The sequence below is a fragment of the Gopherus flavomarginatus genome, chromosome 15 (genome assembly GCF_025201925.1).
Source record: "Gopherus flavomarginatus isolate rGopFla2 chromosome 15, rGopFla2.mat.asm, whole genome shotgun sequence".
Classification (NCBI taxonomy): Eukaryota; Metazoa; Chordata; order Testudines; family Testudinidae; genus Gopherus; species Gopherus flavomarginatus.
This window is the reverse complement of record NC_066631.1, coordinates 27521398-27532420: the sequence shown is the minus strand read 5'-3', so window position 1 is coordinate 27532420 and position 11023 is coordinate 27521398. Positions and strand designations below refer to the sequence as shown.

Here is an 11023-nt window from a genome sequence, read left to right as displayed (position 1 = left end):
CCTCAGGAACCTGGATGATGCTCATCCCTCGCGGTCTGACAGTGACGGGTGAAGCGCGAGGCCTGACTGTTAAGGAACGCGCTCTCGTGTGTACCGACTTGGAATGATCCCTTCTAGCTGCCGTAGGCCGTAACCGCCCTTGGCTTCCGGAATCTGTAACGGCCCGTTGCTCCTTGGCCCTTCGGAGCGGAGCGGAAGGGGAGGAGGTGACGAGTGGACGGGAGCAGGATGGTGAGCCACCCCGGGGAGTGTGGGCGGTGAGAGGGAACTGCTGACCCGCACCCTACGCTGGAGACGGCCCGGCTCCGGGGCCCTGCTGCCCTTCCCACCCCCAGTGCGTTGTTGCCCCAAGGCCCCCGGCCCCCATCCCCATCGCGCTCCTGCTCCCCCGGGATCCGAGCTGCATTAGCCTCGGCGATACAGCAGAACCGTGCTAATCCTCCCGTCTCGTGACGCTCACCGAAAACGGACTCCTCGTCCCAAAGCTTTAATTGTAGGGACAGTTCCGTATTGAGGCCTTGCTGTTCTTTAGACTTAACTTGACACAACATAGACTAACCCGCTTACTGCAAACTAACAGAGTAACTAAAACTAAGCAGCTGTTTATAAAACAATCCCTGGCTTTTATCTCTTGTTCACGTGCATCTTAATGCCAAGTTCAGAAATTCATACTGGGTCCCCCAGGCATTTAGGCAAATTAGCAAGGTTCCTCTATATTTCTTTTGAATGCTGTTTTGCATTAACCATGTAATCTTCGGCATTGTTTGCTTTAATAGTATTCATTTATATGAATAATATTTTTCGAAAATATATGTGACCAATTTCTTGGAAGAATAGAAATCCATGAAATTGGCATCAATGGAGATTCTTGTTGGGGGGGGGGGATTCTGATCAGTCACTGTTTACTAAGTCAGTCTAATGTAAAATTCAAAAAGATTGAGTTAGAAGAAAAATATTCAAAAGAATAACTGGTTCACTGAGAAATTACAACAGGTGGTATGAATATTTTGTGAAGTGGCAGTTTGAAAAAGTGTTCCAATATTGTTTCTGACTGTTTCAGGAAAGCTGATTTTTTTAACACTTTCTTTCATAACATTAAAAAAAATCATTATTTGGCTATTCATATGTCTGCTTTTTTCTTTTCTGTTGCTTTCTTTTAACATTGTTCATGTTTCATCCTGTTTTTTCATTCCCCCTGTCTGCAATCAACTTCTTCATTCCAATAAGGCTGGGCACAGAGTAAGTTTACTCCTCTTGGCTCTTGCTAACACGGGTGGTAGATGATTTGTCAATGTTACGAGATGTTAAAATAGGTATGAATTATAGAATAGCCGCTAGCCAATCCATAGTCAAAACTGCAGCTAAATTTCTGTTGAAAGCCAAATTCTTGTGTGCTTTTTGTCATGATTGTTGTGTCTATCAGAGATAAATGTGATACAGTTAGTACAGCAGAAAATGCTGCTTGTTGTAGTTTACCAAGCTATTTTGATAGATGGAAACTTGAATTGAATTGAATTCTCAATTCATCAGCACATATTTGATTCAGTGAGATTGAGTGTCCTCTAACTGAGAGCATAATTTGGGGGCGGGCATTACATATGTAACTGACTAGTGTTGTGTGTAAATCTTGTAAGACTTGATTAAAGACCTCACATATTGTTTTGTTGCCATCAAAATCAGTTATGCTAGAAAATCAGCCATATTAGGAAATTGTTTTAAAACTGTTTCAGTTAACATGGTTATGCTATCAATGTATAGAGGATATAACATTGTTAAAATGTAACTTTTCAAAATTTTCTAACAATATGGGAGCTCAAGTATGTTAGCTCACTTTTTTTAAGTTTGTAGCACAAGAAGGCCAACATTTAAGTTTCTTCCTCCCTTGTCCTATCCAATTTTTAATATAAACAAAGTGCTGGTGAAAAGCCTAACAGCCCTGAGGAATGAAGGCCTATCCACTGAACAGGTACAACACTGGCACTAGCCCAGCAAACTTCACTGTCTTGCCACTGTGCTTCCTTTGTGAGCTGGAAGGATCATCTTTAGGAGTAATAGGACATCTGTCCACTGGGAACTAGTGGAAGGCCTTACTACTTCTGGTAGTCTAAGAAATAAGAAGTGCTTTATATCACTACTGACTTGGACTTGAACTGGTGGCTCACAGGTTAAAGATTCTGTCTCACTTTACCAATTCTTTGAATTATAATATTCCCCTCTCTTGCATAGTTTGGATACTTAGACTGAGCAGGCTTTCACAACACGGGTAAAAATGCCCAAGCCATCTGCACTTCTGTTAATATTGTTGAGTGATGCTGCATGGTTACTGGAATAAAATGCAAAGGACAAAATTTATAATGTAGACAAGGTTATGGTTCATTCATTGTATAGCTACAAGTAGTCGTATCTAACTTTTATATTTGTCTGGAGAGCAGTTTATATGTTTATTTACAATGGACTTGTTTACACTGACAATTTATAGTGCTGCAACTTTCTTGCTCGGGGTGTGAAAAAACAGTCACCCAGCAAGTTACACTGGCGCTTTACAGTACTGAAAACAGTGCACCAGCACTGGGAGCTGTGCTCCCACCACTGGTAGCTATACCTCTCATGGAGGTGGTTTGTTAGAGTGCCGGGAGAGCTCTCTCCCAGCGCTCTGCTGCAGCTACATAAGCCACATTAAAGCATTGCCACTGTAAACTAGCCCAATGTTATCACATTTTGGGTATTATCATATATCAACAACACTACACTTGGAAGAAAACAAGTAGTATATTGACTTATTTATCAGAATAATAGGAATGCATGCTTTTTATCCAATGTTCATGTGGCCTGTAACAATTTTTTCTTTACAACCCTTTTCACACAGTTGTTGCATAATCAAATTAAATTGGCTTATTGATACTTTGTCTGCATTAATTTTGTTTCCTAAATAACAAGTTTAAAAAGTCTATGACATTACATTGTAGGCTACCTTCATAATCAATTATTTAAATTAAAGGTGTGATGATATTACAGGTGATTTATTTAATAATGGTGACATCCTAGATTTGAGATATAGACTAACAGATATTACTTGTTGGTTGATTCCTGACAGAATACAAGTGATGCACTTAACATACTTCATAGAGCGTTTCCTTTAATAGTTTTATGTATTCATAGTTCTGTTCTGGTCTATGTTCAGCTTGCAATGGTCTATTAAAATCAACTTTTTGACAAAGATGTACTTGATACAGTCCGATGGAAGCTAAGATGTTTTATTATTTTGTCTTTTGACAAACTTTTTATTCAGTTTAAACACAGACACACTGCAAGCTCATGTTAGGAAAACAAAATGAAGATTAAATACTGAAGTAAAGGGAAACTTGAAATAGTGAAAGGGAAGTAGCCATAACTTAGGCCTGGTCTAAACTTAAATTTTACCACTTGAGCTATGTCTGACAGGAATGTCTTTTTTACTAACAGCCAATATAAGGTGGACTGTAGATGCAGTTACACCAGTATAACTGTGCTTGTACTGGTATAGGTTATGCCATTTCCCCAAACCAGCATAAATTATACAAGTACAAGGACTTTCATATTAAGTGCATCTATTGCTAGAGGGTTTTAATGCCATACCTATATTGACAAAACCCTTGTAGTGTAGACAAGGCATCAGTCTGTACCACTCTATCTTAGTGAGACATCACTCACTTTGAGACCCACATCCCAATCATAAGCTCAGTTTGTTTTTTTTTCAATAATTTTACATCAGAAATGCAGAATTGTGAAACTGAAGATAACCAAGCTTGCAAATTTCTTGCTTCTTGATTTTATTGGCTCCGGTTAGGTTCTGTAATTCTTTTCTTTTTTTTCCTGTCCTTGACACCTGATAAGCTGGTATTAGTATTAGGAGACCTTCACATCCCACATCGATGCAACAACCTCCCAGCTAAGTTCAAAAAACTGCTGGTCCCAGGAAAGATCCAGCACATCCTCTGCACCGGAAACCTCTGCACCAAGGAGAGCTATGACTACCTCAAGACTTTGGCTGGGGATGTTCACATTGTAAGAGGAGACTTTGATGAGGTAATGACCTCTCTACAAAGACTTTTAAAAAACAGTCTGACAGTTGAGTTATTTATAACTCCCTTTACACCATTTAAGGAAATGGACAAAATTGAGACAGTTATAGTTAGTTAATAAAGAACAGGGTAAAATGACTTAAGCCTAGTTCTTACCTCATGCCCAACAAGGCCAAAGCTGACTCTTGAATTCATGTTATTTGGTTTATTTAATTATATTTGATTAAGCACTGTAATAAAATAGCTGAACTTATTTGCCAGCGAATAGCTGCTGTTGTTAAGATGTTGAAGTTCTTTGGTCATGCAGTTTTGTAATTCTAAATTTATTTTGAAACTGTAAATAATAAACTTATTATTTCAATATTTCTATAAGCTTTTCAGTCTTGGTGCCACCTTTAAGGCAACATATTTGGCTTTGATGCAGTTGATTTCTGGCTGGGTGTGGTATTCCTGCTAGATGTTTCTGCATTCTTCAGTGAAGAAAAATTAAGTTGAAGAGGGTCTCTAGCTTATTCTCAGGAGTAGCAGGTTTTTCTGTTATATGAATACATAGCAAATGACTTAATTCCTTTTGAAGATGGCGTCTGTTTCAGTATATGTAATCTGTATGTTGTAATTTGTTTTTAATTTTTAGAACCTGAATTATCCAGAACAGAAAGTTGTAACCGTTGGGCAGTTCAAAATTGGGCTGATCCATGGCCATCAAGTTATACCATGGGGAGATATGGCCAGCCTGGCACTGCTACAAAGGCAGTTTGATGTGGACATTTTAATTTCAGGGCATACACACAAATTTGAGGCATTTGAGCATGAAAACAAGTTCTACGTCAACCCCGGATCAGCCACAGGAGCTTATAGTGCCTTGGAGAAGTGAGTTAAAATAAGTTGGACAGTTGTCTATTTACCTAGTTTTTTATACCACACCCATCATTGTTCATCAGCACTAATTTTACAGTAATAACTGTTCTAATACCCAATTATCATGATACATGTTTATCTTCAAGCCTTATACATACTAACAGGCCTAATACACACTAACATTAATTTTGTTTTTTGAAACATCAGTATTGCATTTCTGTATCACTTCTCAAAGGTTTGGATCTAGAAAAGAAAAGGTTGAAAACAGCTGCTCAGCATGTGTGTGTATTTATTGTTGCTGCCTATTTCCTGTGCACACAGACTAGAAAGTAATAACTAGAGCCTTCCTAATCTTTGTCAGGTTGAATAGATAATCCCCAGCAGTGATGTTTCCTATCAGAGGAAACAGCTGCTGTGCAATGAGTTAATTTTTAGGGTTATTTGCTAGATAACCTTACACTGTGCTGCTGGTGTCCGGGATTTTCCTATAATACCTTCTAAATCCATTTGCTTAAGACGAGTTTATTGAAATATCTAGTCTTGTTTTCCAACTTTTTGTTAGATCATGCTTATAAAATTCAAATTCCTTGGAGCACCTCATATTAAGAAATCTAGCTTTGAGAAATACCAGATGTTGGAGTTTTATAATTACCTGATATTAACAATCAGTTTTTCTTTCCAGCAACATCATTCCTTCATTTGTGCTGATGGATATCCAAGCTTCCACAGTAGTTACCTATGTATATCAACTAATTGGAGATGATGTGAAAGTAGAAAGAATGGAGTACAAAAAACCCTAAAATGAATCTTCTGGTGCTCTTTACCATCTCATTCCCTCTTGTTCTAGTCAAGTAACTGAGCATTCAAGAACCACAAACTGTCTGCAATATTTGATTGTTTGCAGTTTCAAATACTTGCTAACTGCTTGTAGCCAATAGCAGGGTAACTAGTTTATAATACATAGCTTCCAGACAATGGCACCATCTTGCTTGTTTTCTATGTATGGTTCAGCTTGTAAAATATCCTGTTGTGGTGCAAAATGCCTTAGGTGTATAATCAGTCTTGTTAAATAACTTCCTTTAATGTTGTAATAAACTTGTTTTTCAATCAGTCAGGTTTTATTTATATAAAACTTATTTTGAATGACAAACCATTAAGGTGAAAGTTATGTGTAACAGTTGAAATTGTTTTGAAATATACTGAATTATTCATAAGCTTGTGACAGTATTCTACTTTTGGTAATAGCATTTACAGAACCTGCACATTTAGTGCAATTAAGTAATTTATCAATTTTTGGAAAAAAATTAGCTTAAGCCTCTTGACACCAAAAGACTTGTCTAAGCCATGAAACTTAAACAGAATTAAAGTAGGGTGTGAATTTAGAGTGCAGTTGCTATTCTGAAATATTCCCTATGTGGTGGAATATGAGTTTATTGTTTGTAATTAGTTTAATTCACTTTGGAACTGGCACTTTTAGTCCAGAGTAAGTGGCTGCACAAAATTATTCTGGAATAGCTAAAATGAAGCATGGTGTGAACAAACCATAAGAAGTGAGCCATAACATGTTTTGTTTTAAACCATATTTAATATTTTTCACTCAGATTAGTGTCTAAGTCAAGAGTAAAATGATTTAATACTGTTCCTGAAACTACCAGGATAAAACTAAATAATGTTAAGGTTCTGTTACTTAAAGTACAACTTCTGTATGAAATCAAACTAGTTCTAATGCCCTGCATGACCAGTTTTGGAGCATACACAAACTATGTTCAATAACTTGTGCCAGTTTAACCAATGACCATCTGATTACCTTTGCCTTACTTACTCCAGATTTAAAGAAAAATAAATCAAGATAAAATGTTAAACTGAAGTTATATAGAAGTGGTCCCGTCAGTATACAAGAGTTTAGACAGTTTAGTTTCACTTGACTTACTCATCTTTAGAAAGCTGAAGACCATAGTTCATTTATTTAGACCTCAAAAATTGGTTTTGAAATACTAGGACCTGTGAATTTCCTATTCTCAGCTGAAAACACTCAACCCAAGCTCCACATGGTTCTTCTGTTGCTCATGCCTGCCATTTTGTACTAATTATCCCATTAAGAAAGGGAGCCATAGCAGTGTTTCTTGCAGAGTATTGTGTTTGTTTCATAAAGAACAGCAAGCATCTTTTATCTGCATTCTGAGAGTGGTTTGCTTTGCTAGAATAGCTCAGTTTTTACAAGAAACTGCTTTTCCACCAAAGAGAGTGATTCTCCTTTCAAGTGCTGAGAGTATTTATTGTAGGATTGGAGGTGTATCTTCTTATAACTCAATTTGTTAGACAACTTAGTATGATGCAAGCACAAAATTTTTCTAATTTTCTTCTCCTTACTCAGCTGGTATAGCACTTAAGGAACTAAGTTGAATATCTGTTTTACTGTGTTACTCAGTCTGCATTAGCTGACAGCTGAAAAATAGAACTATTGCTAGATTAATTAAAACAGCCATCTGGTTATTACTTTTGTTAGTACAATATTACTAGAATAGATACATGGATCTTAAAGATACAACCACCTTGGGCATCATATCTATTTTGCATCTATTTTAAGTGTGCTCAGTTTATTGGCATGTTTCCACTCAGTTTTTGGAAGGTACTCAGTTTCCTTTGGAGGAATTCATCCATATACTTTTGTCTCAAAGAAAGAATAGTGTCACAATAAAACAGTGGCAGTTAAATTGTTTGTTTATATGCACAGTTGATTTTAGAGAAGTTATCTAAAATCTTAATTTCACTGAAATGAGTATCAACTTACCCTATTCAAGTAGCATGTATAGAAAGTCTGGGGAGAATGTCTTAGTTAGTTTACATTACAAACATTAGTATTTTCTAAGTTAAGTTCAAAATTTGAGCTTGTCTGTTTTATTTGTGCCCATCCCTGAATGAAAACCAAGTCTACAAAATATTTTACATAAGATACATGAACATTTACAATCTTGTTTAGAAATTCTTATCACACAGTTTACAAAGTGAATTTTATCTTAATAGGATTTGACATGGAAAGGTTGTTTAAAAAATAAAGCAAAAAAGCCTGACATTGAGGAGAAATTAGAAAGCCACAGCACTGACTTCATGTAACTCTTGAAATAAAGTGAAGTTTAAAATTCTCACTTAATTATTTCCAGTATTGAAGTGCTGAGATTACACCAAGTTGTATGGGAGGGGGAAGTGGAAGAGAAGAAAGAGTTTATACAATGTAAATGAAGCCTTTAACTCTCTCACATGGGACAGCACACTTAAACTAACGTGAATGTCTGTTAGCCAGGAGCAATAAAAAAAATGTGAATGGTAACTTTTGTTGAAAGGGTACTTCGGAGGTTTCAGCTTAGTTCCCCTTTAAACACAATGCATGTGACCAATACAGTTTGAAACAATCTTGCCCCTGGAAGAGAAGGGATATAGATCAAGTTACATGCTCCTCTGGGTAGCTGTTTCCAGTAAGAAAATGCAGAAGTCTACTCTGGTCCACTCAGAAACATCTGGATGGGAAGAAAAGAGGAACACACAAGAGTTCAGTAACTTTTTACAGGAATAGAAGTGTTCCAAAAGGATAAGTTTGTAGGAAAATGGAATAGGAGCATTGAAACAGGCATAAAGTTCCCTTTTTATATAAGAAATATTGCATAGATTTTATTTGCATATTTGAAACTTAGAATTCTACCATGAAATGGTACTAAAATAGAAAAAAATAAATAATATAGGAGAGTCTTTAACTGGTCCAAGAGCATCTTGTTCTTTAGTCTGAATGAATGTCTTAGGTTTCAGTATTTTCTCTTTAAACCAAGATAAGTTGGATAACTAGAGCCTTTTACCTTCAAAATATCACAAGATGATTTATCTGCCAGAATGGGACTTCCACATTGTTTCTGATATTCTACTATTAGGGCTGCTGCATCATCCATGCTGTAAAGGACAAAATAAAGTTTGTTTCCCCAGCTGACAAAACTAATCTCCCTCAATTCCCATAATACTCTACAATGCAGAGAATTTACACAATGTGCATTTAACTATAAAACAATGCATATAAACAAAGTTTTTGTGATTTCTCTTCTTCTTTTCCAATTTCCTAAAGCAGGGGTGGCCAACCTGAGCTTGAGAAGGAGCCAGAATTTACCAATGTACATTGCTAAAGAGCTACAGTAATATCACCAACCCCTGCCCCCAGCGCTTCCTGCCCCACCAGCAGCCCCGCCAATCAGCACCTCCCCTTCCTCCCGATCAGCTGTTTTGTGGTGTGCAGGAGGCTTGGGGGATTAGGGGGTGGGAGGGCATGACAGGCTCAGAGGAAGGGGTGGAATGGGGGCAGGGACTGTGGCCGAGCCAGAGGTTGAGCAGTGAGCACCCCCCCGGCACATTGGAAAGTTGGCGCCTGTAGCTCCAGTCCCAGAGTCGGTGCCTATACAAGGAGCTGCATGTGGCTCTGGAGCTACAGGTTGGCCACCCCTGCCCTAAAGGCCTAACAGGAGTTCTGACTATTTTTCTCTACCCCTTTTCAGTAGATAATACTGGAAGGGAAAAAGGTCTCCCTAAAACCTAGCTATTTACGTAAAGCCAACAACTACTATACCCATACCAGTAGTTTAGACTTACAGTGGATTTCTATCCATGTGTAATGCTAAGTTTTAGTCATGGGTATTTTTAGTAAGTCATGGACAAGTTACAGGCAGAAAACAAAAATTCACAGCCCATGACTATATAGCCCTAACTAAAACTTGGGCCCTGGGGTGGTGGCCCGGGATAGCGGCCTTAGGCTCTGGGGTGGTGACCCGGGACCCCTGCTGGTGCTGGGGGAAACAGGAGGGTTGGTGGGGCTGGCAAGCTCCCTACCTGGCTCTGCGCAGCTCCCTGGAAGCGGCTGACATGTCTCTGCAGCTCCTAGGGGGAGGGAAGGTCGGAGGGGGGTGGGTGTGTGTGTGTGTATGTGTGGCTTGATACGCTGCCCCCTCCCACGAGTGCAAGCAGGCAGGGGCAGTGTGCAGAACCCCCTGGCTCCTCCACCTAGGAGCTGCAGGGACATGCCTGCCGCTTCCAGGAAGCTACTCTGAAGTAAGTGCCGCCCCACACCATAACCCTCTGCCCCAGCCCTGAGCTCCCTCCCACACCTAAACTGCTACTGAGGGGGAGGGTTCGTGGTGGCCTGAGACTGGGCCTGGGGCTGCTTGGGCAGTTTCGGAGCCAGCTGCTGTGGAAGTCACGGAATCCATGACAGACACGCAGCCGTATCGATTTGTGATCACAAAACAACATAGTGGCAAGTACAGTTGCTCATCCGGGAGAGTAAATATTTGTTTACCGCTGCTAAATTCCATAAAAAACCCCCTAGAGAGCCAGTCCCATGTGACCAGTCAGCTCAATATGCTGTTTCGTAGTCCGCAATTTGAAAACTACTGCTCTGTGGAACTTTCAGTAAGCTTACTCTTTCCATCCCAATAGAATACCTGTCCAAGTCTTACTGAGTCAAGGAGCAAAATGCCAACTCCTGAAGTTTGGTAACAAATAACTTTACCAAATAACTGATCCATTACTTTCAAACAAAGCCCCCAGCATTGTAAGTAGCTTGCCAGGGACCATGGAGGATTTCTTAGTCACCTTAAAGAAAAAACATTTCATTGTCAGTGCTTGTAAAACTCTTGGATACTGTGTGCTGCTGGTAAGTCACTAGAGTCCTAGTAAATAGAAAAAGCTACAGTAAATACTGTAAGATTCTAACTTCCATAGGAGTTTTTTCTAATTGTATCTACCGTGCACCACCATACTACATCTTGTTAACCTACCAGCTCTTGTTGGCAAGGTAATCCACTAATTCTTTCACTCTGTGAGTGTTCATCACTTGTAGCTTCAGTAATGGGAAGTATTTTGTTTTAAAAAATCGTTCATATTGTTTCTCGTTTATGATGTTGTCCAGAATTAAACACCTAATCTGAAAGTGGCAGAAGAGTTATTTAAATATTGTAGATACAATTAAATTAATTTTCCTATACTGAGCTCTTATTTGTTTGTCAAGAGTCTAGCCTACTAGCATTTTCCCACTTGAGTCTCATATAAGGTGATTAGGGTTAATGTTTTTA

General features: G+C 38.7%; 2 protein-coding genes across 6 annotated transcripts in view; one reads left to right on the top strand and one right to left on the bottom strand.

Annotated features, from left to right (window-relative positions):
• Positions 1 to 43: 43 nt before the first annotated feature.
• VPS29 (VPS29 retromer complex component) lies at positions 44 to 6029 on the top strand. 2 transcript variants are annotated; one of them, XM_050924425.1, is made up of 5 exons: positions 44 to 231; positions 1228 to 1239; positions 3874 to 4065; positions 4696 to 4931; positions 5602 to 6029. In XM_050924425.1, the coding sequence occupies exons 1-5, from the start codon at positions 229 to 231 to the stop codon at positions 5717 to 5719; spliced, it is 561 nt and encodes a 186-aa protein (XP_050780382.1). In that variant the 5' UTR covers positions 44 to 228; the 3' UTR covers positions 5720 to 6029. The 2 variants fall into 2 exon arrangements, with proteins under 2 accessions (XP_050780382.1, XP_050780383.1); XM_050924426.1 differs by lacking the exon at positions 1228 to 1239.
• Positions 6030 to 7789: 1760 nt separating this feature from the next.
• The window catches only part of KNTC1 (kinetochore associated 1), a 74059-nt gene continuing 70825 nt past the window's right edge, over positions 7790 to 11023 (bottom strand). For 2 of the 4 annotated variants that reach the window (XM_050924420.1, XM_050924421.1), the window contains exons 62-63: positions 10730 to 10875; positions 8717 to 8858 (exon numbers count right to left, since the gene is read on the bottom strand). In XM_050924420.1, the coding sequence (XP_050780377.1) occupies positions 8717 to 8858; positions 10730 to 10875 (288 nt within the window). Of the gene's footprint in view, positions 8435 to 8716; positions 8859 to 10729; positions 10876 to 11023 lie in introns of those variants that run through there. The other 2 variants (XM_050924423.1, XM_050924424.1) reach the window with 2 other exon arrangements.